The sequence below is a fragment of the Arachis hypogaea genome, chromosome 5 (assembly GCF_003086295.3).
Source record: "Arachis hypogaea cultivar Tifrunner chromosome 5, arahy.Tifrunner.gnm2.J5K5, whole genome shotgun sequence".
In the NCBI taxonomy this organism is placed as follows: Eukaryota; Viridiplantae; Streptophyta; class Magnoliopsida; order Fabales; family Fabaceae; genus Arachis; species Arachis hypogaea.
The window spans coordinates 1,765,928-1,792,915 of record NC_092040.1 but is presented as its reverse complement, the minus strand read 5'-3'; the positions used below and the strand labels follow the sequence as shown (position 1 = coordinate 1,792,915).

Genomic DNA, 26,988 nt, shown 5'->3' with positions numbered 1-26,988 from the left:
ACTTTGATAGAGTTTGGGTTGTCCCGGAAACGATCAAAGAACTGTTTGAGAGTTGGACAGGAGAACCTGGCAGAAAATTTGAGCAGAATAAGAGGATGATTGGATTCTGTGCAGTAACTTAGAATATTTGGATGGAACAAAATGCGAGAATATTTTAAGAATGAAGAAGGTAGCGTGGAGGACATCAAATTGAGGTTGGTGTTGAACTTCAAAGAGTGGTCTAGTGCTGATCCATGTGGTTGTTGATGGCAATACCGGGGATGTTGATGGATTAGTCATTTTTGTATTTCATTTGATTTTACCTTACAGTTGACTGTACCTTTTTCTTTGTGATCCATCTTTTGTGTCACTCTACTTTAATGAGTTGAGCTTTTCTTTGTTCTAAAAAAAATATTTGTCGATGATATTGTCTTTATTGGAGAGTCAAATGAAGATCTAAATAAGAAGTTGAAATTATGGAGAGAAGCTTTAGAAGTGTATGATCTGCGCATAAGCCGTAGCAAGACAAAATATATGGAATTATAAATTTGGCATGCGAAGGAAAAATCCTAATATAGAGGTGAAGATTGGAAATAACATCCTACAAAAAGTTAAGAGTTTTAAGTATCTTGGGTGCATCATATAGGATAATGGAGAGATTGAATATGATGTAAATCATAGGATCTAAGTAGGTTGGTCAAAATGGCGGAGTGCATCTGGTTTTATATGTGACAAAAAAATGCCTTTAAAACTTAAAGGTAAATTATATCGCACTGCTATCAGACCGACTATGCTTTATGGTACAGCATGTTGGGCGACCAAAGGGGAGCACGAACATAAACTAAGTGTGGCAGAGATGAAGATGTTGAGATGGATGAATGGTCATACACGATTGGATAGAATAAGGAATGAAGATATAAGAGAGAGGGTTAGAGTAGCATCTATTATGAAAAAGATGGTAGAATCGTGTTTCAGGTGATTCGGACATGTGAGAAGAAGACCGACAGAATACTCAGTCAAAAAGGTGGATAAGATGAAAGATGGACAAGAGGTGAAATGTAGAGAAAGACCTAAGCAGACCATCCATGAGGTGATCAAATGAGATCCATATGTAAATAGTCTCTCTATATACATGATACATAATAGAGTTTAATGACATCGTTTAATTCATATAACCGACCCCACCTAATGGGACAAGACTTTGTTGTTGTTGTTGTTGTTGTTGTTGTTGTTTGTTGTTGAGTAGTTTTTGTTTTGAAATTGTATTATGTACTTTGTCTTTATTTAAGATTTGAGTATTTAACATTTATTATTTTTGTTATATGATATAATTACAAATATTTAATTTATTTATCTTAATTATATTAGAATTAATATAAATTTTTTAAAATAAATATTTATGAAAATTTGTAGGACCATATTTTCTGGTAAGAAATGGAAGTTGGATAAAAATATTTTTGTCATAGAAAATAGAAAAAAATGGATAAAAAATTTAGGATGTGGGATGAAAAGTGGAGGATTATCTCTCGGATATTATCCAATATTATTGTCTTTAGACATGACAGAAATATTAGATATATTGATCTAAGGTAAATGTGATTCAATTAGTCTAGTCATTTATTTAAGGACTAAATTAATTAAACACAACAAACATATAACTCACACATTACATTGCATTATCTATCACCCGCTTTTCTATACCATTGCCACTTCTAGACTAAACAAAACATTAGACATGTTGACATAACAAAGATGTGATTCAATCAATTTAGTCATTCATTTAAAGACCAATTTGATCAAATCCAAAAAAAATATAATTACATTATCATCTTGTTCGCTCCATAATCAATTTCTTGCTTCTACCTCCACGATTTGAAATCTTAGAAGGTGTTAACTATATTATACAACCAAAAATGATGATATTAACATAGTAAAGAGACTGAAATAAAATAATAAAAAATAAAAAACACAATTAATTATGTCAATCAAATATGTAAAAATCTTGTTGTGAACTACCACTCTCGACTCTTGTAAAAATATGTAAAACACAATTAATTATGTCAATTAAATATGTAAAAATCTGAACATATTGATTCCTAGTCTAATTTGTCTAATTTTAAAAATTTTTTATGTGTGTATCCGTATTAATCAAGTCAGTATAACAGAAATCATGTTTAACTTTTTTGTTGAGTCTTGACAGAACTAAGTGAATATAAAAAATCAATTTGTCTAAATTTTAAAATAATCAGAAACTTAAATATATTTTTAAATTTTTAAAAATTTAAATATCTGCGTATATTTGTCTTTTTCTTCAAACAAAAAAAAGTACAAAAGGAAATTATTAAGATGTAAATTCAACATGATTTATTATAGTGAAAATTTAAAAATAAATTTAATTTTTATATAAACTAATTAATGTTATAAAATATATATTTTTTTAATTTTATCACTCAAAAAAAAAAAAAAAAAGTTTCTACACGCACACACGTTTCACGCTTGTGTTATCCGTGTTCCTCTCTTTCATTCGACAGTGCCCTGTTCTTCATCATCTTCTCGGAGCAAGCACGGCACCACAGAGTTTAAGCTTCGAATACCGTCTTTCCCGGATTAGCAAGCCACGAATTTTGGAGCACCCAAACTTTTACCCTTTTGAAGAGTAAAAGAAAAAAGGTAACAGCTTGTTCAACACTAAGTCTCAAAAGCTGATTTGGTTCTTTCCTTCTAATACTTCTCAAATTCTTGCTTTTTCTGTTCTTGTTTGGGTTGCTAGCATCGGCAACAAGCCAACAACTACCCCCTCGGATTGGATAGTGAACTGGGTTGGTAACGATTTTTAGAAGCAGCTAGAAAGGTGAGGCCTTTTTTGCATGGTTTCTTAACACCCTTTATTGCTTGCTTTGTATTTTACTTTTTCTTCATTTATTTCCTGCTTTTCTTATTGGGTTTAGTTCTCTCGTTGTTATGTTAAGAGTTTTGGGACTTAGTTGAATGTTTTAGTTACCTACATCTATTTTTGGGGTTCGTGGGGAGAAGATGTATGCAGTATTGTATGCTTGAAGTGGTTATTGAATGCAAAAATATTGAGCCAAAAACATTGAACGGCATGCTTTCATTTTATTTTAGTTTAATTTTTCTGGTGGAGAATTATTGTAAGCTTATATTGGCTTTTGTTTCTCTCTTTCTTCTGCTGGATTTTATGCTTAAAATCTGCAACAGTTTTGGAGTTGGATTTACTGTGTTTTCATTGAGATAGATGTATGTATGCCAGACCCAGTATTATATTGAGGTGTATACTATATAGTCCAACTCCAAGAACCTCCTTTAAAGTTATCATGACTTTCTTTATCTGCGTTATTGGGTAGAGATACTTTTGTTTCTAGTTAATATATGCATGTGTAGTTTTTTTTATGAAAATTAGTCATGAGCAAACTATGTGAACAACCTTTCCTTACCCCTTTCGGCCTTTGCTTCTTGTCCAATATAGCCATAATCGTCGGAGTGCGAAAGTCACAATCTTGGTAATGCAAATCTCAGGTGCTATCAGTGATGTATTGGTGGTACTTCCACCTTCTGCATCTCTTAGGTTACCAGAATTCCGCCATTTGAACACTTGTGCTGTTTCTGATGCCAAGAACTTTATTTCAAGTGGATTTCTTAAAGTAAGCTTTCCAGGATATCATCTTCACTTTCTTTCTGCTTGTTTTCTAGAATAATCTTAATTCTCCTGATATTGGAAAACGTTTTGAATTTAGCTTGAAAGCGAGATATGTGCTATCTGAAACAAAATTGATTTACTATGACTGAAGATTGAGACTTTGAGGTTAAAGAATTTATCTTCTTCCCATGAAAGCTGAAAAAAAGCATAAAATATAGTGGGCATGCAGAGTTTAGGATTGAAGAAGCTTGTAGCAAATGTTGTTGTTGTAATGTTGTTTAAATAACATTAGTTACAAATAATTTATGTAATAATTATTAACCAATGTGTTTAGAGTAACAAATACGATTGGTTCTCCTTGTATGATTGTTGTGAAAACTCTTGTTGACTATTAATTGGTATTCCTTTTTATCCCCCAATCAACTCATGCTCGCTATACTGCCCCCAAGCAATTTAAAAGGTTCTACTGTAGTTCATGCATTTGTTGACAAAACATTTGTGCTAGCTTCATCTTGTTCATATTGAAGAGCTAGTTCTTTTATCCTTTTGGCTTTGAGCTTACATCAATCTATTAGCTTAAGTTGTGAAAATTTGGTTTTGATGTGCTTTTTTAATCCTTATTTTTTTTCTCCATATATAACTTATGCCTGTATGATTTTCTCTAATACATTGTTCATCTTGATTTCCACTTACATTATTCTGTCTTATTCTTGTAATGCCAGCTTGTTTAAAGTATTCCTTTATTTGTAGAGCTTTCCTTCTTGTTGCAATGCCAAGCACTATAATGAACTTTATAGTTTCCGAAGTAGAGGCTTAGTTACAAGAGCATCAGCAGGTTCAAGTGATAATTTAGCACATTTCGCTCCCCTCCAACTCGAAACACCCGTAGGTCAGCTTCTGGAACAAATTTCACAAACCCATCCTCATCTACTGCTAGCAACCATTGATCAGCAGCTAGAGAATCTTCAAACCGCAAGAGATGAGCAGAAGGAAGAATCTTCTACTTCATCTCAGGATCCCCTTTACAAGTAAGAATGATACCTTGATTCCATGAATATGCTATTGTAAAAGCTCTGGAAGATTATCACAAACCAAAAGTGGGATTATAGTTCATTTGGCTGTATATTGATTTAGCTATTTGTAGTGCAAAAGTGACCAATTCTGTCTGATCTGAATTTCAGGAGGATTGCTGAAGTTAAAGAGAAAGAAAAGCGTACAACTTTGGAAGAGATCATGTACTGCTCGGTTGTAAATAAGTTTTTGGAAAACAACATTTCAATGATTCCAAAGATCTCAGCAACATCAGATCCTACCGGCCGAGTGGATTTCTGGCCAAACCAAGAGCTGAAGCTAGAAGCTGTTCATTCTACGGAGGCATTCGAGATGATCCAGAGTCACTTGTCTTTAGTACTAGGCGAAAGGCTTGTTGGACCTCTTCAGACAATTGTTCAGATTAGTAAAATTAAGCTTGGAAAGCTCTATGCTGCTTCAATAATGTATGGATACTTTCTCAAGCGAGTTGATGAGAGGTATCAGCTTGAAAGGACAATGGGGACCCTCCCAAAGGACTTTGGTAAAGCCAATGTAAGTTTCGACGAACCGGCGCCGCCTTCAAACCAGCTCTGGGACCCGGATTCCTTGATCACAATTCGTGCTTTTGATGATGTTTATAGTGATGGGGACTACATGGAAAATGAAGAAGGCAAATCATACCGGTTGCGATCTTATGTGATGCAGTTGGACAGCGAGACACTTCAGAGACTTGCCACTATCCGGTCGAAGGAAGCTATGTCGTTGATCGAAAAGCAAACTCAGGCCTTGTTTGGAAGGCCTGACATCAGAGTTTCTGAGGATGGTTCAATTGAAACTCCCAATGATGAAGTGCTTTCAATTGCATTCTCAGGGTTGACCATGTTAGTTTTGGAAGCTGTTGCGTTTGGATCATTCCTATGGGATGCAGAAAACTATGTTGAATTGAAATACCCTTTTCTCAATAACTAGAAAGATTGTTTGTATAAGAGTATAAATTCTTTTTGCTGCACAGTTTAGACAGTAAGGAATGTAAATGTGTTGATGCATGGAGCTTTTTATAACATAAATATATTTTACTTGATGTTCTGGTCGCCAAATCTTTGTTAAAAACGGTTTCAAAATAGGATGGAACTTTAGTCTTTAAGGTCTTGAGAGTAAGTGAATGAAAGGAATTGAAGGAAAACTGTTAAAAGGGAGTACTATGTTTTACCATGTTTGATTGGAGTGAAGATTGATGTGTATGTTTTTGTACACAGTACATGCTGTTTTTTTTTGTTTGGTGACGATTTTTTTGTACATACTATTGAAACAAGTGAATTGATTTTTCAATTTTCTTTACTGTTTTATGGGGTTTTTTTGGACCAAATGATGCATTGTGGTACATACAAAACTTGGAAAAAGATGAAGGTTATAATTTGGTATCAATGTTCTATTAACATTGTTGAACGATGAATTGATGAAACGAGTAACTTGGGCTGCATTTGTTTATAGAAACAGGAATATAAAGATACAAAATCATCATATTTGATAGAGAAGATATAAACAAAAATAATGTATCTAAAAATATTAAATTAGTATATTTTGTGTTCATTTTAATAGAAAGGATAGAAATATACTAACAAAATATACAATTTATTTTTTATTTTTTATTATTTTGTTAATTTTTTATAATTATATTTTTTGTCTTAAATTTTTTGAATGAAAAAATATTAAATTTTCATAATTTATTTTAATTTATCATCAAACAAAATATAAAGACATAAAATTAAAAAATTAAATTTTCATAATTTATTCTAATTTATCGTTAAAAAAATTATAAAAATACAAAATTTTATATCTTTATACCTTTTTTTTAGTACTTTATATCTTTATACTTTGCATCTTATTCTGTTTTCGTAAACAATCCAAGCCCAAATGATTTCAGATGAATTTGGAATGATTAGCTTATCCAATTTTTAACAAAAAAAGATTATAAATAAAAAAGATACAGGCATGGAGAGTATGGTGGAACATAGAGCAGCCTAGAGTACCCCAACGCATCTGCATTCTGTTCCAGTGCTCCCACAGGCCACAGCCTGACCTCACCGACCTCGAACCCGAACCCTCTCTTCGTCTCACCGCCCCAAACAAAACCCAACCCATTCGATTCATTCTTGCCTATCGCACCCTTCTCTATTCTCTTCTTATTCTGTTATTCATCAACTCAACACCAACACCACACAAATCTCTCATATTTCTCAGCTATTTTTCACTGCACAATCACCACAACAACATCAATATGGGTTACGAAGACGATCCGTGAGTTCCTCTTCTCTTTTTTCCAAAGCTAATTTCACCTTTTATCAGGGTTAGGGTTTTCGTTTTCTCCTAATTTCAATTTTTTATTTTCTGCTTGTTCAGGTATCGCGATGAGGACGGAGAACCCTTGATGGATTATGACGACATGCAATCCGATCCCGAGCCGGAGCCCCACCACGACGATGCTCTCCTCGATGATTACGAGGACGAAGGGGACGGTGGCGATTGGCGACGCCGCGAGCGCTCGCAGACTCCGGTCTACGATCACGATTCGTCCAAGTCGAAGCCCAGGAAGAGGCTCGTTAAGAAGGGCGACACCGGGAGGCAGTCGGTGGCGCCGGAGCTCGAAGACGAGGTGGCGGAGGAGGAGTATGACGTCGGGGCGAGGTTCGCGAGGGAGGGATCGGAGGAAGGGAGGAAGAGGAAGAAGGGGAAGGAGGGTGGAAGTGGGAAGAAGGAGAAGAGGCTTAAGGGGGAGAAGAGGTTTGCGAGTGGCGGAAGTGGGAAGAGCGGGTCCAAATTTGGGGGATCTAAGAAAGCGTTTGGTGGAAAAGGAGGCAAAGATCATGACGGTGAAGTTAAGGAGATGTGGGATACCATTGCTGGCGGCGATTCTGAGGTGTTATTATGGTGCCTTTGTGATTTTTACACGATTTGTTGAATTTGATTGACTCTGTGTTTGTTGTGTGTCTGATAATTGGATTTATTTGGTAACTTCAAGCTGGATACTTTGATACATTATGTAGTGGTTATGCCTCTAATTTGTCATGCTTGTAGCTTGTGCTTTTGCCCGATCAGGCCTAGTTGAGGCTCAAAAAGTTGTTGCTGATTTGATAATGGTTTTCATGCCTCTTTTTTAACCTGGTTTCCATCATATAGGATGATCACGATGGTGTTAGGAACGTGGATGATGACAACTTTATAGATGACACTGGGGTGGAAGCTGGTGGTTACTATGGCAGTGATGAACCTCGTTCTCCTGGTGATGCTCCCCAGGTTGGTGAATTAATTCTCCCGAATTTTTTCTTTTTACTGCTAGATTATCCTGTAAGCAGAATAGCAGATCCACTGTGTTTGATATCCTTCTGATTAGGATAATGTTTTGGTACCGGTAGCATGTTGTAAACCAAAATATGTGATGGATGCAACTTAAGCTTTCTTTTCATTTCAAGCTATTCGGTCTCTGTTTATGATCTAGTTAGAGACAATTTCTTCAAGAAATCAATTATGGGATTTGTTGCATTGTTTTACTATAAAGCTTTTGACACCTGACATATGTTGATATTCTAGGCAGAGGAAGGTGAAGAGGACGATGAAATTAAGGATCTTTTCAAGGTAGGTAAGAAAAAGAAGAAGAATGAGAGAAGTCCTGCGGAAATAGCTTTATTAGTTGAGAACGTCATGGCTGAGCTTGAGGTCACAGCTGAAGAGGATGCTGAACTTAATAGACAGGGGAAGCCTGCCATTAATAAACTAAAGAAGTTGGATCTTCTAACAGAAGTCCTCTCGAAGTAAGCTGTTGATTTTCTGTCATTTAAGGCTTGGTTTGGTAAATCTTTTCCAAGAGGTGCTTGTCACAAGCACCTCGTTTTGCATTTGGTAAATTAAAAAGTCAAGTGCTTGTGTTTGCGGCTTTTAAAAGTTAGGGGTGCTTTTGAAAGCACCTAAGCGGGAGCTTTTCAAGGCTGGCTTGTGCTTATCAAATTTTATTTATTTTCCCGCACATATTTCCCGCTATTATATTGTCATGGAAATCCTCATATATTTCTAACTTCTCAACCTAACCTTCACAAATTCTAACACAGTCTTCATATATTCTTTATTTTTCAATCTAATCTTCACAAATTTGAACACAAATACATCTCTATTACATATTAGGTATGAACTTTTATCGTGCATTGTTTTTGTATTTTTTTCAGTAGATCTATGATGTTTGTTTGTTTTTTATCTGTTCTTTGAGATGTGAAGAGGTTGACTTGGACTATGAAAACCAATCATAAAATTTTCCTTGCATGAACATTAGTCAAAATTATAATAACATGTATATACATATGTAAATATAGATATATAATTATAAGAGTAATTTATTTAAAATATGTGTCCCATTTTTATGATCTGTAAAGGTGAGCCAATATATAAAATAAATTTTATTTCAAAATTATTTTATTTTAAAATATTATATAAAATTTTAAAGAATTTGAAAAAAAGAAATTATTCTTCGTTATAAACATGTTTATTATAATTTTTTTTAAGTTTTAAAAACTGTTTTACCAAACACAATTATGGTGTTTATACTTTTAAAAGTCATTTTTAATTTTATTTTACCAAACCCAAGTGCTGCAACTCTTAAAAAGTTGTCTTTTAAAAGACAGCTTTTATAAGCTACTTTCAAAAGAGTAAAAGCTTTATCAAACCAAGCCTAAGTATGCTCTGGTGTTTCCTTAATATTCTATTTTACTTATGCATATTTTCTTTGGTAACTTTCCACCAACTATTTGTCTATTTTGCAGGAAACAGCTCCAATTAGAGTTTTTGGACCATGGAGTACTAACTTTGTTGAAGAATTGGCTTGAGCCACTTCCTGATGGAAGCTTGCCAAATATTAACATACGCACAGCAATTTTGACTATTTTAAATGATGTACTGAGTTTTCACCATTATAAATATTTTTTTTATTCAATTGCCCTTCTCCAGCATTATTTAGCTCCTGATTAATTGGACATGCTTTGCAGTTTCCTATTGACCTAGAGCAGTATGATAGAAGAGAACAGCTGAAGAAGAGTGGTCTTGGGAAGGTTGTGCTTCAGTTCATCCTGTGGCTGGATGCTCTATTTTTTAGCATTTAAAATAACAGTCTTCTCTCCCCTCATTCCCCTCCCCCTTTCCTTCTCTTCCCTGGGACGAAAGAAAAAAAAAAAAAAGAAAAGAGAGCATCAATATGTAGCTTGTTATTCGGAGTCATAACATAAGTGTGATCTATATTGTCTTGACAGGTGATCATGTTCTTATCGAAGTCCGACGAAGAAATCAATGTAAATAGAAAACTAGCTAAGGAACTGGTTGACAAATGGGTAAGTAATCTGTGAAACTCTTGCTTCAGCATGTATCATTTATCTTTCCTTAAAATTTGTACTGATTCTTGAAGACATTATAATGGTATGCATTTTCTTTTTTTACAAGCTATCCATTTTCATCCAGGTGTAGTTTTCTTTTTTGGGGACAGATACTTAAAAAAGCACATCATTTTTGCTTTTAATTGCAGAGTCGACCCATATTTAATAAGAGTACACGGTTTGAGGACATGAGAAATGCTGAGGAGGACAGGATTCCTTTCAGGAGGCCAACCGTTAAAAAGTGCTCAACCATTCTGATTTAAATTGCTTGTCTTAAGCAATATTTGTTTTATGTATTGCAATATGCTGAATTTCTATAATGCTGAATTTCTACAGGCCGGCAAATAAAGCAGCAGGGATGGAATCTAGAGATGGTGATCTTGATTTGGAATTTTCACAGTAAGTCTTGGGCATTAAGATATTACTTGTGGAGCAGTGTAAACTTGTGTTATAGATGCTAATTGTTGTGAATGTATAATGCAGGCCTAGGTCTGGACAGTCTTCTTCAAGGCAACATGCATCAAGGCCAGAAGCAACACCTTTGGATTTTGTGATCCGTCCCCAGTCTAAAATTGATCCAGAAGAAGTTAGAGCGCGAGCAAAAGCTGCTGCACAAGATCAGCAGAGAATGAAGGTTTGTGCTTTACCTCGGGGTGGGAGTATTGTTTTTTATTTTTAAAGCTTTTTATGATTCCCTGCAATTCTTTAAGTTTTCAAGTGTTTGGAGAGTATCTTACAAATGCAGAATACTGAGGAAGTGAATATGTAAAAATAAAAATTGGAAGTAGAGAGATTAACTGAAGATGTGTATATTCTAAATTTTGTATTTCACCACAGATGAATAAGAAGTTGCAGCAGTTGAGGGCACCAAAGAAAAAGCAGCTTCAAGCTACAAAACTAAGTGTGGAAGGTCGTGGCATGGTCAAATATTTGTAGATCTGTTGACTGGTTGGGTTGTTATTATAAAGGAGCCAACCAGTGACTGCTTCCTTTGCAGACCTGTGTTCTGTGGTCTGAATTTCAAGTTTGACGGGTCGCTGTTAACGTCCTCCCCGTTATCCCTGCGCGTTTGTTGCGTATTCATCAATTGCATAAATGATTCCCCTAAGTATGGGATTGTGGTGCACATGCTGTTAATTATTGTTTAATAATCAAGCCTGGGTTTGTCATCTCAATTCAATGACACTGGAGTCTCTTCTGCATCCGTACTTGGGATGTGTTTCGATCTGGCTTATTGAAACAAAATATTTATTTCTTTTATTTTATGGGAAGATTTTTTTTTGTTAGGAAATGTAATTTATATTCAGATGAAAATAACAAAAATTCTTATTAAGTAATTTTTTAAATATTATTTAGAAAGCGATCGATTAAAATAAAAGGCATTTTTTGCTCTTTTTAATATAACCTTTTTTTATAAAAAAAAGGATTGTATTCAACCCAATTTTTTTAGATAAAAAAGGATTGCTCTTTTTATTAATTTTTTTAGATAAAAAAAGGATTGTATTCAACCCAATATTTTATTAATACGCGATTGGATAAAATAAGGAATGAAGATATAAGGGAGAGAGTTGGAGTAGCACCTATTGTGGAAAAGATGGTTGAATCGCGTCTCAGGTGGTTTGGACATGTGAGAAGAAGACCGATAGAACATCCAGGAGGGTGGATGAAATGGAAGATGGACAAATGGCGAAAGGCAGAGGAAGACTTAAGAAGACCATCCATGAGGTGGTCAAACGAGATCTACATGTAAACGGTCTCTCTGTAGACATGATACATGACAGAGCATCATTTGATTCATGTAGCCGACCCCACTTAGTGGGACAAGGCTTTGTTGTTGTTTGTTGTTGTTTAGTATACCAATATTTACTGCTGTTTGTATTTATTAAATTTGTACAAAAAGATTTAATCAATAAGAATGTTATTGAGTGTTGATACACAAATATTAATTAAATTTAAAATAAAAATGATTTGTTATACTATAAAAATATTAATTAATAATTGTTTTATTGAACTCAAAAATAGTTGAACTTGGTGCAAATTTTGTGTGAACTTGGTGTTTTAAAGCATTTGAGGTTTACATGGAGGCGGAGCAACAATGATTATTGTGGCCTCTCCTCCTCTTCGAAGAAGCAAACAATGATATTGCATCTGCCACAACGAAGACGGTAAATGCCTTGTCAAGCAGAAACATGGACACGCTGGTGTTCTGGTTGCCGCAAAGAGGATTGTAGTGATAAGAGTACCCACAATGGTGAAAGCCCACTTATCCCATGCTTTAGCTAGCGCCTGGTGTTGTTCTTTAAATACTTCATCAGGCTTTTTCCCAGCATTGTTCTTCGCCTCCATACACTTGAGATGCATAATTTTCTCCACGGCCTACATTTACAAGAAGATATAGATTAATAAAGAAAGGTGAAGATGATTTCTTTTGAGTGATAATTTCATGTGACTAGTCACTCAAAAAAAAAAAAAAATCACCATGCAAGAATGTCTAAAGACCTTTTTTTTTTGGGAAACAAAAGAGTTCGACACAATAGAGTGGAGCAACAGAAACGTATAACAAAAGTAGATAATCAACTCCTAAGAACACTAAAAGAAGAAACTCTCAATGTCATCTTCGGCATAGCCATCAACAACATGAAGAGACACCTTGCCACTCATCGTAGTTAACCATGGACATGTTGATGATTTCCTCCACACTGTTGCTTTTATTCTGAAATATTCTCCTATTTCTTTCTCTTTAAATGTTCCATGTAATCGCACAAAAGCACCTTAAATGCTGCTTCCGGTCCTCCTTTCTCCGTGGCTCTTCTGTCCAACTAAGAAAGTGGTCTTTCAGCAAGCCCGGAAAAGACCATAGACGGCCAAGCATAGATAGCCAAGCACTCCACACTTCCCAAGTAAAATCACAGCCAAGAAACAAGTGATGGACCTGCTCAACCTCCTTGTTACATAACACACAACTCTTATCATCATGGTTGAGTATCCCAAATCGACTTAGCCTCTCCTTAGTATTCACCCTGCCTGTTAAGACAAACCAAACAAATAGCTCCACTCTTGGCGGAACTACACCTTTCCAAATGGACTTAGTGAAGCTGTAACTGGTTATATCCTCTGGTAGCGTTCCTTCTTGTATCACCTGCACAAAAGAGTTAGTCGAAAAAATACCAAGTCTATCATATTTTCACACCACTCTATTCTCTCTATTATATACTAGCCTCACAGGTCTCAGAGTCTCATGTAATTGACTCAGAAGATCCAACTCTCACTGAAACAGCTCTCGCCTCCAAATAAAATTCCAAATCCACTCTAACCCATCCCAAAACCCACAATCCCCAATAACCGAACCACACAGGTTTGAAACAGAGAAGAGCCTGGGGAACCGATCTTTCAGAGATCCATAATGTAACCATACATCTTCCCAAAACCTATTCCGGCGACCGTCACCAATCTCCATGGATAGACCTGTAATTATCTTATCCCTTATATGTTGCTCCTTTATTTGTAACTGACATATATCCTTCAAAGATCCTCCTCTGGTAGGTAGCACTTGAGTGGACAGTAGCTCATTTGGCTTCAAATTATTACAAGAGCAGACCACCTATTTTCACAAAGGGCACTCTTCCTTCGCAAAGCGCCACCACCACTTAAACAAAAGGGTGGTGTTCCGGACCATAGCATCTACAACTCCTAAACCACCTAATTTCTTTGGACCTGCACCAAATCCCATCTTACCAACGCCATGCCATTCTTCCCATCCTCCTTGCTCCAAAAAAATCTTCTCTGTAAAGAGATCAATTTCTCTGCGACCGCCTTTAGCATCTTATACAAGCTCAAATAATACATCGGCAGGCTGTTTAAAACTTATTTGATGAGCACCAACTTCCCAACTTTGTTCAGCACCTTAGCTTTCCATAGACTTAGTTTCTCTTCTACCTTGTTGATTATAGGCTTCCAAGTCTTTATCAGTCTCAGATTTACTCCTAAAGGAACTCCAAGATATTTAACTGGGAGGGTGCCTGCCTTACAACCCCATAAGCTACACATGCATTAAACCCACCTCTCTTCGCAGTTGATTGGAATCAGACTGGACTTATCAAAATTAATGCTAAGTCCGGACATCAACTCAAATCACCGTAGCAGCCGCTTGTAGTTCTTCATGGTTTCATCTTCCGATGGGTAGAACAGAATAGTGTCATCAACAAACTGAAGATGTGAAAGTTCCACCTTGTCTCTACCAACCATCAATGGAGATATACGCTTGTTTCTGATTGCCTCCCCTACCATCCTATGCAGAACATCCACAACCAGCACAAACAAGAAAGGAGAGAGAGGGTCTAAAGACCTTAAACCGTTGAATTTCGCTTTGCATTTAGAGAGCTGCACCGGGCCTATTAGCAAGAGCAGAGAAAGGCCCCAACAGTGCTGCTAGATGCAGAAGGTTATTGCCAAACTCATCGCGCGAGAAACAACTATCTCCTTGCGACCATGAACACTATGTAGGAGGTTAAACATTTTTTTTGTTGCTATTCAAAATAGGATGGAAGAATATGAATCTCTTGTTTCTATCAGTAGCCCACAAGAGGTCTAGATTAGCTTTCCTTATCGACTCTATGAACTCAATAGTTCCAAACTTCGCCTGCAATATTGCATCATATGCAGAAGTGTAGCTGCGATGCATCAAAAAGAGCAACTCTAATGAAAAGAAAAGGGGAAAGGAGTGGAACAAGTTGGGTGAGATATATACAAGATAACTACTAGTACTAAAAGAGAAAGTTTAGGGGCAGCAGATTTATTAAAATTTGGCCCGCACTTAGCCAGCAAAAAAAAAATGAGTGATTCTCTACCATTAAATGAAATCTCACACCATTAAAAATATTATTGATGGCTAATTAATAGCTACAACTCACAAAATATACTATCTCTAACACTCCTAGTACTAAAATATCTTGTGTGAAATTGTAACCGAAGTTAGACTATTTTTTATTTGTATTTAAAGTTAGTTTAGGGAAGAGGCGAATTTGCTTGTAGTGCACCAAGTTGGCACAAAGTTTGCACAAAGAACAACTATTTTTGTATTCCTTCATTTTTCATTATGTTTTACCCTCCTTATTCTTCCATTTTATACCATAATAAATATTCATTACATTATAAAAAATATTAATAAATATAATAAAATAATTTTTGTATTAATATTTTTTAAGTGAAATCAGCAGAGCGAGAGCCGTAAGTGGAATGGTTGCAAACACCATAGCAAGTATTAGAAACAGATGATCTTCTCTTAGCACTGAAACAAGTGCTGCACAAAACGCAACCATCACGGATACCACGGACAAAAAGAGCGCAATTCCACCGCAGATCCTGAGGAAATCTCTCTCAGCATAATTGCCGTCATTAAGTGGATGGATTATTATAAAGAGCAACCAGTGACTGCTTCCTTTGCAGACCTGTGTCTCAAGTATGGGATTGTGGTGTACATGTTAAGTTTTGTTTAATAATCAAGCCTCGGTTTGTCATCTCAATTCAATGACGCTGGAGTCTGTTCTGCATCAGTAGATAGTTAGTTAATTAGGAAGCTTTTGCTCTTTTTAATAAAAATAATTTTTAAATTGTATTCAACTAACAGTTCTTTTTAGATAAAAAGAAAAATAAAGGATTTAGTTAATGAAAAGTTTATCATTATTAGTAAAAAGTTTTAAATGTTTTTTAATTAATGAATTGGGGTTCGGGGATGGAGAGCGAGGAGGTCTCCTCGGCCCCAACCTGCAATGTGTCCACCTGGAATAATCAATTGTGCTTGTAAACAACCACGATGTGCAGTGGTTCTAGTTTTACCAAGATCAAAGTTACAAAGTTATGAATTAGGTGCTTAACGCTTAGCGTTTTTTCTTTTTTAATGGAACTGCAGACATTAGACCTGATAGTAGAATCGAAAATCCCGACGAAGAGGCGTAGCTGCGATGGGATAAATACAATAATAGGAATACTTGCAAGTACGATGGCACCTATCAGCAGCGGGTGATACGCTTTTCCTTTGAGCATGGCAAGAAGTGCTGCACAAAACGCAACCATCATGCAGACCACCGATAAGAACAGAGCCACCAGGGCTGCTAGCAGTTTCCATGGCAGCACCTGCAGGAAATCTTTTTCCGCATAACGCGACGTGAGGATACCAATGAAGATCAAGACCGAAGTTGAAGAAGCAAAGAGTGATATTGCATCTGCTACGATGAAGACATTAAATGCCCAGTCATGCAGGAACATGGGCTCCCCGTTGTGCTGGTTGTTTCCACCAGGGAGAGTGAAGGCCGCGGCAAAGAGGATTGTAGTGATAAGAGTACCAACAATGGAGAAAGCACCAGCTGTCTCTTTCGCCCACTTCTCCCCTTCTTTCGCCAGCTCCTTGTGTTGTTCCATAAATATTTCACGAGGCTTTTTCCCATCTTGGTTCTTCGCCTCCTTACACTTGGGATGCACAATTTCCTCCACGGCCTGCACTTGCAATAATAGGTGCTTAAGAACCCAAAAAAGATATAGTGCTATTTTAGATTGGTTTTTTTCGAAATTTTTTTTAAATAAAATAATTTTATCCAATTTAAAATTTATTTAGATACATTAAAAAATAATTTTTTAAGAGTTAATAATATTTTATTTTTAAAAAAATAAAAATAAAAGATATTTTTAATACTTAAATTTTTTTAAAAGAAATCTATTTAAATATAAAATAATTTGTCCATTAAATTTTTTTATAAAGATAAAAAATAAATATTTTTTTAAAAAATCAATTTAAACTTATTCATTCTTTTTTATGTTAAGATAATAAGTGAAAAATATATATATATATATAATATGGTGCCTAAAGGTGGCCAAAGATTGACCCACAAATTAGAAGTTGACATGTGAATTGATTAAATATAGTAGAAAACATTTTAGGAATATGTTTTGTGAATTACATTAAAAATGAGAAAAACTAAATTATAAAAAAATATAAATGCATGGAAGAAAAAATATAAAAAAAGTTGTGAAATTAATAAAAATGGGATTTATTTAAATAAATTAAATAAATATTTTATTTATTAAAATAAATAATTATAAAAATTATTATAAAAATACGTCTCTCAATCTTATATCATTTATTTACACTGTAAACGATATAATTATAAATATATTTTATGTTTATTGTAAAAGATATATATGAAATTTGAAAAAATACACATATTTCGTTTATCGTGCAAATAAGATATGTGTATTTATAAATATAAAAATATAATTTTTAAAAATAATAAAAAATATTAATAATTTAAATTAGACCAAATTCTTAAAATGGAACGTTTCAAATAATAGGGAAAACATATTTAAAATGGAACGTTTATTTACATTACCTTGATATCTTCTTAAGCTAACATGTGAAAATATCCAAATTTTCAAGACTCCAATCATTATTTGACATGGTAAAATTCATTTAAAAAAATATAACAAGAATGAATTCTTTTCTAAAACTAAAGCATAACTATAATCAATACTAATATTGTCTAATAACACTAAATATTTAAATTAATACAAATAACATAATATTATGCATTAATTAGTCTAAAATCTTATGCATTTTAAACATAAAACATTAACTTATAGTCTTATAATAACTACTAATACAAAATATTAAGGTTTACAATACTTAAATTCCACATAAGAATAGCCATCATTCATCACTAATAACACACAATATTAATTGTTTATAGGCCATCGGCCGATTTCGGGTGGCCCGAGCCATGGTCCGAACCCGATCCAAAATAATGACCGGGTCTATTTTTAAGACTCTTACCCGACCCCTAAACCCGATAAAATCACACCAAATTAGTCCCTAAAATGTTTGGGACCGGGTCGGGTCTTCGGATCGAGTCAAACCATGCACACCCCTATTCAATATACAGTTCTTTTTAGATAAAAGAGTAAATAGATAAAAATATACGAAAAAGAATTTGGAGTGAATAAAAATACACATGAAAAGTTATCAAGTTATAAAGTTGTGAATTAGGTGCTCAATGCTTAGCGTTTCCTTTCTTAATTGGATTGCACACATTAGAGATTAGACCTGGTGGTAGAATAGAAAATCTCACGGAAGAAGCGCAGCTGCGATGGGATAAATGCAATAATAGGGATACTTGCAAGTACTATGGCAACTATCAGCAGCGGTTGATACGCTTTTCCTTTGAACATAGCAAAAAGTGCTGCACAAAACGTAACCATCATGCAGACCACTGATAAAAACAGAGTCACCAGGGCAACTAGCAGTTTATATGTCCACGCTTTCAAGAAATCTGTTTCCGCATAACGCGACGTGTGGATCCCAATGAAGATCAAGACTGAAGTCGAAGAAGCAACGATTGATATTGCATCTGCTACGATGAAGACGGTAAGTGCCATGTCATGCAGTAACATGGGTTCCCCGTTGCTCTGGTTGTTTCCACCAGGGAGAGTGAAGGCCGCGGCAAAGAGGATTGTAGTGATAAGAGTACCAACAACGGAGAGAGCAGTAGCTGTGTCTTTCGCCCACTTCTCCCCTTCTTTCGCCAGCTCCTTGTGTTGTTCCGTAAATATTTCATGAGGCTTTTTCCCATCTTTGTTCTTCGCCTCCTTACACTTGGGATGCAAAATTTCCTCCACGGCCTGCATTTGCAATAAGGGGAATGCTCCCACACAGTTGCAGAAAATGTCTTTTTATAAAGACACCTACGTGGCGTCATATTATTGGGTGAATTGGTTTTTTTTAATTTTTTAATTAACCAAAATAAAACCAATTTCAATATTTAAAATCTGGTCAGACCGACCGGTCTAACCGGTTCAATCAAAAACCAACTTGTAAAAAGATCTGATCCACTTTCCAAACCTACCCCTTCCCCCTAACAGCCGCCCATTTTCCCTAACACCCACCCATTTCCCCAATACGTGAATCATACATATATCACTATCACCTGAAGCACCTTCCAAACTCACCCTACCAAAACCCTAAGTTCTCCCTGCAACTGTTCTGCCGCGGTGCCGCCGCCGTCCGTGCTGTCGGCGCCTTTGCTTCCTCTCTCCTAGTTCGGCGTCCTCCTTCCCCCTGTCCCCGTCCTCTTTGGATTCTCTCAAACTTGGAGCAGCTCGCCGCTGTGTTGCCACTCGCTGTCGTCTCGCCGGGCGCCGTCCATGTCGTTGTCGAAGGTTAGTGGCACTGCCTTCACTTCGATTCTTCTCTTCCTTTTATGCCCTGTTGTTGATTTTTGAATGTGACGTTGTTGATTTTTGAATGTGAAACTGTGACTGGGTTAATGGAAAATCAAATAATTGATTTTGTGTTGTTGCTCTTTTTTTAATTCCTGAAGCTTTTGTTGAAATTTTCTTGCTGCTGTTAAAAATAGAAATCAAATCATTACTGAAATTTTTGTTTAGATTTATTGATTTTAGGTTTAGTGTGATTAGGGATTACTTGTTACTGATTTGTAACGATTGTTGCTGAATGCTAAAAATGAAAAATCAAATCAAGTGTTGTTTGCCTGAATCTCTTGGTCTCAGTTTGTATGTCCATGAAGGGCTTCTTCTCCATGTTTTCTTTTTCGCATTCCAAAATCCTTTGCCTCCTCACCATCGCCATCGCTGCCACCTTGTCCTTTGGTTCTTGGTGTTTCGCCTCTTCCTGCACGAAACTTCTGTATAAGTTAGGGAATGTTCCGCAGTGTGGACTCCAAATTTTAACTTTGTAGGGAGTACAAGGCTGTCCAAAAGATTTTACTCAGGGACCACTTATTCAAAACGCAGTTGAAGCATAAAAAAGTAAATAACTAAACAAAGCATGAAGCAAAGATCATAATAAACCACACTCAAAAGCCTTCAAATATAGGGAAAAAAATAACACAGGAAAAAGAAAATCTATGAATAAACTATAACAACTAAGTCTTGTCCAGTAGATGTCTAGATGAGTCAGTTTTGGCCCGATTTGATAAAACTTTAACTTTTCAAGATTTGTATTAGCTATGTTTGGTAAATCAAAATAAAAGTAACTTTTAATATGCATAAGCTACAAAAAAAAGCATTTGGTAAAATTACTTTACCATTAGTGAGTACTACTACTCGCAATGCAACAGTAGTTATAATCAACATATCACAAATTTTCACCCCTAATTTTTATCAAGGAAAAAAAAAAGGGGATAAAATACTTAAAAATGGATTAATAAAAATATACATGTCTAACTCAAACCTATCGAGTTATGTTAAGACGACATAACCTTTTTAAACTCATCTTTAACTCCTTATTCATTCACTAAAGGATGGATGAAGAGTGAATCCACCATCAAAGCAAGTTCCACACTCTATCTTATGATGATGTAGTGATGAGTCAAAGTATGAGTTTTTAAAAATTGTCACCCCAACATTTATCGTAAATAAAATACTACTTAACCTTGAGGATTACGACTTCTATCTTCAATTTTTTCCAGCACAAAGATATAATCCCTTGTTGTCCCTTCCAATCCTCATGGTGTCACCAACATATCTATGAGAAAGATTGAAATAAGAAACAAGAAGAATTTTCATCAATGATAGAATAATGATAGAATAAAAGACAGAGAAAAACAAGCGTGAACTTGGAAAAATCAGACAAATATTCAAATCCGATTAATTAGGATAGAGAAAAAATGCAGTATCTAATAGCATTACCTGATCAAGAGTAATGGTGGAGCTTTCAAAGTTAATGTCAACCCTATGTGAATTTCAAGTATTATCCAATTAGGTAGTTACTCAGCAGCAATAGTTATAGATTACAGAGAAATAAATTAAGATTGGTCAAACAAGAAGGTAGAGCTTTAACTGTTGTTGAAGCAATCTTGAAAGAAGCCTCAATATTAAGTTGTCCTGACAACAAACTCAACTCCTTTGCACTGAACTCGACCACGTTAACCGCTTTGCTCTCCATTTTAGAATCAAATGACCAATGCTCAAACTCAGTAGATAAAAGTTACAAAGATGAAATACTGGAAACACAGTTTGCATCTTCTAATGTCAAAGTTATATACAATCTCTCTACTCAAAATTCTGTAGTTTGTACCTTGGCTATGTCAATGGTTTGACAAAAACTCATCCAATGAGATAAAGTCTCTGAGGCCTATCTTGGTTCTCTTTGATCCCAGAATTATGATTGTGCTATAAACAAGCCTCCAGCACCCAGCCACCTTCCATGTAATAGAAATTATTGATAGGGATAGATCATAAATTGCAATCACAATCAGATATCAGATAATTTAGGCAGAGTTAAAGTTACCTTGTCTAGTTCTAGAGTTGGCTCTGGAGTTGATTCTGAGATTCTAGCTGCTGCACCAAACTCTCAATTTCAAATTTCTTGGCAGATGGGAGTCCAAAAATCCCCCTGTTGACTCCTTGAAACATATTTTTTATTGCATTTGATTTCAAACATATCACATACCCTTTCTGCATTGCATTGTTAAACAATGCTAAAAGCTTATAATGAAAAAGAAAAAGAAAAAATAGATTCAATATTGTTGAAATGGGATACCTTCCACTGCCTGGTAAAGCTCCCTTTTCTTCTCAGCAAGTGTGTCATCCTTAACCAAGCCTGAGCCAAAGTTTATTTCCCCAACTTTAACTATGGTGAAGGGTCTAAACCAGAGAGGTCTGTCACCAATTCTCATAGTGTTCATCCTTGAAAGATTCTCAGGCGGAGCCAATATTTGAAGCTTCATTATATCCATGGTTCTAAAAATCACAGGACTCACATGACAAGCGGCCATTGAAGAAGAATTAACTATAAGAGACAGAAAATGAAGCACAGGATATGATCATGACCTGACCCTGCACGCGCCTCTATCTTGTTTTTGTTGATAAAGACTGTGGTTCCTATTATTAGTGCCATCATTTTTGCTCTATCGAAACAGTGAACATGCATTTAGAGCAAGGTTGCGGTTTGTGGATAAGGCTCTTGAGACATGTGGTTCAGAAATCAGAATCATTATATAGCATTATGTGGTCCACGAGATACCTTATCCTTTGGTCTCTCACTTGCCGAACTCATTAATTAGTAATATATATTGAGTTATTAATTATTTGGCTGATGAACTTTAGGTAAAGTTATTATAGGAAGTAATAGATCTAAATTAAATTTAAAAATAGTGCACGGTGTCTCTCTTATTTCATAAAATGTAGTTATCAATGACAGCTTGCTTAATTGGACCACACATTCTGAAACATAATGTAATAACTAATAATATCATCAAGACATTGATATGTATTATAATGTTGATGATCACTTTACGATGATTGTGATACATATAGCATATATTAGGCATGCATTACTATATTTTTTCATGGCCTGTATCCAACTGTATCACGCTTCTTACTTACCCATTTTTTTTATTGTGAATTAGAAATTAAAGTAAGAGAGAAACCTCTTCAATTGCTTGTCTCTTTCTACGTGTACATTATTTGATACAACATAGTAACCCAATCTTCGTGATGTCTCCTCCTAACTCCTAAGTCTTAACTTTTATTTATACCATGCCTTGCTCTTCTACTTGCTCATATATATCTAGCTATAGTTACGAGTTATTACTTATTACTATATCATTAGAGTGCAATGGATGTTGACTCGGAACCACTCAGTTCACAAGACAACGTCGAAGATCCCATGATGACTAGTGTGGAAGAAAATGTTAACTGCACTTGTGATTGTGGTGGCAGCAGTAGTAAGTGTGTGACTGTGACGGCCGATGATATTATAAACCAGACTTTTGAAACATTAGATGCAGCTTATAACTTGTATGTACGTTATGCGAGGTGTCTCGGGTTTGGAGTTCGCAAGGGTGATACAGCACGTGGAAAAGATGGAACACAGCGCAGAAGGAGGTTTTTTTGCAGCAAGGAAGGAAAGAGAGCCGAGAAATACATATCTAGTTTGAGTAGGAAGCGGGAGCATAGAGCGCTGACTCGCACTAGTTGTGAAGCCATGCTTGCGGTGTATCTTGACACTAAAACTTCGACTTGGAGGGTTAAAAAATTAGTTGAGAAGCACAACCACGATCTTGTCCCACAATGCTTGGTACACCTAATTCCAAACCACCGAGGGTTGACTGAGCCACAAAAAGCTCAGGCGAATACCATGCATGATCATGGTCTTCCAACCTCTAAAATAATGGGACTAATGGTAGGCCAAGCCGGTGGTTATGCCAATGTCGGGTTCACAAAGAAGGACCTAGATAATCACTTTCAAAGAGCTCGTCGTGCAATGCTCATTGGTGGGGATTCCAATGCGACGATTAGCTATCTACTTGGGAAAGCAGATGTCGACCCGATGGCCATGACAAGGTACAGTGCTACTGATGAAGGTCGGCTGGCAAATTTATTTTGGGCAGATGGCATTTGTAGGTCCGATTATCAGTGCTTTGGAGATGTGCTTGCATTCGATACAACCTACCGGAAGAATAAGTACAGAAGGCCCTTGGTAATCTTCTCAGGTTGTAACCATCATCGCCAAACATGTATATTTGGTTTTGCCTTGGTAGAGGACGAACGGACTGCAACATATACGTGGTTGTTGCAAAACTTTCTAGAAGTCATGCTGAACAAGTCTCCTAGTGTTGTGGTCACAGACGGTGATGAAGCAATGAAGGCAGCAATTCGAGAAATCTTCCCAGATGCAACTCACCGATTATGTGGTTGGCACATTCAGAAGAATGTAACGGCAAACATAAAAAACAAAAATTTTTCCAACGACTTCAGAAGATGTTTGTATGCTCCATGGCATCCGGAAGAATTTGAAGAATATTGGGAGAATATGATAAAAAAATATGGGTTGGAGGAAAATGAATGGGTTCTGAGTGAATATGAGAAGAGGAAAAGTTGGGCAAGCGCTTACTTGAGGGATAAATTCTGTGCTGGATTTAGAACAACATCAAGGTGTGAGGCGATAAACAACTTCATTAAGAGGTTTATTGGCATTCGCCAAAGTCTTCTAGAGTTGGTCCAAAATCTTGAACATGCTCTTAGGGACTATAGAAACAATGAATTAGTTTCTCAATTTAAGACGCTGTATGGGGAGCCCGTTCTAACTACTGGGCTAGAAGCGTTGGAGCTTTCTGCTGCCAATTTTTACACTAGGGAGATTCTTGGAGATGTAAAAAAGGAGATTCAAGGAGTAGTCGCATTAGATGTAATAAATGAGGAAAACATATCAACCACTGTTGTGTTAAAAGTTAAGGAGTGTGACAGGAGACAACATACTTATAACGTACTTTACGATCGCAATACTGAGCATATGGAGTGTGAATGTAGTCGGTGGAGTAGTGAAGGCATTCCTTGCAGGCACATGTTTTGTGCAATGAAAAGGGTAGGTTTACAGAAGTTGCCAGATAGTCTTCTTTTGAGAAGATGGTCGAAGGATGCCAAGAAGTATCTGGATGAAAGTTCTGCTGGAGGCACTACGCAAGACAGAGAAAGAGAATTTTTGATGCGCTATGGCGCATTGTCAGTGGCAGCTACGTGGATGGTATTCTTAGGAGCTCAAGATGGTCCTTCTTTCCATGACACTATGAATGAAGTATATCGTTGGACCCAAACACTAGAACAAAAATCTGACTTGAAAAGACAAACAACAGATTCTACCACGCCAAACTTTGTTGGTGACCCTTCGGTGGTCAAGACAAAAGGAGCACCCAAGGGGAAAAAGGAGAGGGGTAAACGGAGGTGCACTAAATGCAACAGTGCTGGTCATGTAAAGAATAAATGTCCTATGAGGAATGATGATGACAATTTGGGGGATAAGACTGGTAATGGCGCGCAAGCTAGCTTTGGTACCAAGGAGGTCAGTGAGATACAATATTGCATTAGTTGTTATTTGATTTAAAATAAACTGGTGACCTCTATGTTGTAGTTATACTTGATAGAATTTTTGACTCCATGTATTAATTTTTCATAGAAGCTTCCCAAGGACCCTATGGCTTTTCAAGAGACATTAGCAGTGCCAAATACAGAAGTAAATGTACCTGTGCAGCAAGAGTCTGGGCTAGGTGATTCAGGATTGATTAATGGCCATGAGAATCCCATCCCACCGTATGGAAGTCATCAGTGGCTATTACAGGTATAAATTTAAAGAGATGAATAATTGCATCGAGAGAAACTTAGTGTTTTTATTAAGTCTTAAACTATTTGAAATCACATTATAATTCGCTGAAGTCATTTTTAATTCTCTCAAATTTATTTGTGATGTGGAGAACAGGTTGTACAACAAGGACATTATTCGAAGTTCAATGGGATGCAGTAGCATGTACTTGTATATACTCATGAGAGTATGGTTTAAGATGTTAGTTAAATTCTTGGATTTCAATTAGACTTTGCTTTGAGGTTGATAAATTTTTAATATTTAAATTTTTAGATATTTATCATAACTTGTCATTGTTACACTCGGCTGAAATGTGCAGAAAGTTTCAATAGTTTTTTATTTATATAAGTAAAATCTTATTGATTCTTATTCATGCTAAAATTCAAAAGGGTCTCTTGTACAGTTGCAAAATCTACGACTAGAATAGTCTATGCTATACCACTGCAGGTAAAACTAGTAGTGAAATCAAATTCTGAACCACAAATTAAACCTCTTATGTCAGCTAATAAATTGCAACATTATTTTTTCCTTCAGGTAATGTCTGTCTAATATGTTAACGTTGTTCAAAGAAGCTTAATTGTGTTCACCTGTTGATCATCCGGTGTGATGTGTCTACGCGCTAATTGTTAGACTTTTCCCTGTGCAAGAATCTGTGCAATATTTTGATGATTTGGGTGCATGACACATTATTTTGTGCAGTCATCTGTGTGCTTGAAGCAGCACGCTTTTGACCTCCTTGAGCTGCTCCTGTTGCAAGCATTTCCAGAACTAGATGATGTATTCAAGAAAGTGCATGAAGAAAAGCATAGATTTGGGGAATTCATATCACCAAAGTGAATAGTATAATTTTGCATGAGGTCCGGAGACACAATTGTACATGGAGATATAGCAAGCTGCTGTCTGGTGACCGATGACAGGTATAAAGCACTTACACAAGATATAGCAACATAGTTAGTTATTCTCTTCCTTCTATCGGTCACTCAGCTAAATACAATTATCTCTAATTCTCTATAATTATTATTTTTATAATAGGTGACCTGTTTAATTGAAAAATTTTCAAATATACTTTTAGTCATTTTTAACTGTTAATCTTAATTAGGGGTGATCTTAATTAGGGGTTTTTATGGCCCGTACTGAACAGGATTTAGTTAGTTCAAATAATTCTAATACTTTATAAGGCCAATTTTAAAGTTATAATTTTATAAGTTTTATATAACATCATTAAAATGTTACTATTAAAGATTAAAATTTAATAAATATTATATAACATTTATATCAAAATAAATTATTTTAAAATAAAAATAACATTATATAATATAAAAATATAACACTATTATAAAACATAACTTCACCCAACCAATCTGAGTCAATTCGACAAAATCTTTTGGTTCCAGACTCTTGAATGCCCTATATTCAATATTGTAATTAAAAAATTATAAATTCTTTTTAAAAAAAAAGTAAACTACATTTACATGGTAATATTACATACAATAGTTTATTCTTTGGGGCTAAAATCTTAGTTTACTATGTAAACTCCAAAAGGAGCCAAGTTTATATACCATTTACCAAGAACACCCAAAAGCCTAAACTCATTTATCGCTTTCCTTTCTTCTCTAGGTAATACGATTGGATTTCATATATTAACTTGGTTGCTGTGCATTTGGACTTAAGTTTCTAACTTTCTATGCCTAGTGGCCTGAGCTTGTTACAACCAGGTTCTCATTTCTTATATTAAAACCTATGTTGGCTGCTTTAACTAGAGAAAA

At 35.6% G+C, this 26,988-nt stretch overlaps 3 protein-coding genes across 10 annotated transcripts; all 3 read left to right on the top strand.

The window, feature by feature from the left end:
* Positions 1-2,410: 2,410 nt before the first annotated feature.
* On the top strand, positions 2,411-5,763 carry LOC112800067 (UV-B-induced protein At3g17800, chloroplastic-like). The gene is made up of 5 exons (XM_025842143.3): positions 2,411-2,649; positions 2,750-2,830; positions 3,464-3,638; positions 4,385-4,662; positions 4,816-5,763. The coding sequence occupies exons 3-5, from the start codon at positions 3,501-3,503 to the stop codon at positions 5,633-5,635; spliced, it is 1,236 nt and encodes a 411-aa protein (XP_025697928.1). The 5' UTR covers positions 2,411-2,649; positions 2,750-2,830; positions 3,464-3,500; the 3' UTR covers positions 5,636-5,763.
* A 792-nt stretch (positions 5,764-6,555) lies between these two features.
* LOC112800066 (protein IWS1 homolog 1-like) lies at positions 6,556-11,410 on the top strand. The gene is made up of 11 exons (XM_025842142.3): positions 6,556-6,964; positions 7,067-7,583; positions 7,844-7,960; positions 8,255-8,475; positions 9,475-9,604; positions 9,697-9,759; positions 9,958-10,035; positions 10,227-10,318; positions 10,414-10,476; positions 10,561-10,711; positions 10,915-11,410. The coding sequence occupies exons 1-11, from the start codon at positions 6,945-6,947 to the stop codon at positions 11,011-11,013; spliced, it is 1,551 nt and encodes a 516-aa protein (XP_025697927.1). The 5' UTR covers positions 6,556-6,944; the 3' UTR covers positions 11,014-11,410.
* Positions 11,411-19,063: 7,653 nt separating this feature from the next.
* On the top strand, positions 19,064-26,954 carry LOC112800063 (protein FAR1-RELATED SEQUENCE 5-like). 8 transcript variants are annotated; one of them, XR_011861781.1, is made up of 7 exons: positions 19,064-19,281; positions 22,697-24,925; positions 25,040-25,201; positions 25,340-25,423; positions 25,626-25,669; positions 25,757-26,139; positions 26,840-26,954. XR_011861781.1 is itself a non-coding variant. In XM_072196207.1 (5 exons), the coding sequence occupies exons 1-4, from the start codon at positions 19,267-19,269 to the stop codon at positions 25,382-25,384; spliced, it is 2,448 nt and encodes an 815-aa protein (XP_072052308.1). In that variant the 5' UTR covers positions 19,064-19,266; the 3' UTR covers positions 25,385-25,423; positions 25,757-26,275. The 8 variants fall into 8 exon arrangements, 5 of the variants coding, with proteins under 5 accessions (XP_072052308.1, XP_025697922.1, XP_025697921.1 ...); XR_003201301.3 differs by lacking the exon at positions 26,840-26,954 and having other exon boundaries at positions 25,922-26,275; XR_011861780.1 differs by lacking the exon at positions 26,840-26,954 and having other exon boundaries at positions 25,757-26,275.
* The last annotated feature ends 34 nt before the right edge of the window (positions 26,955-26,988 follow it).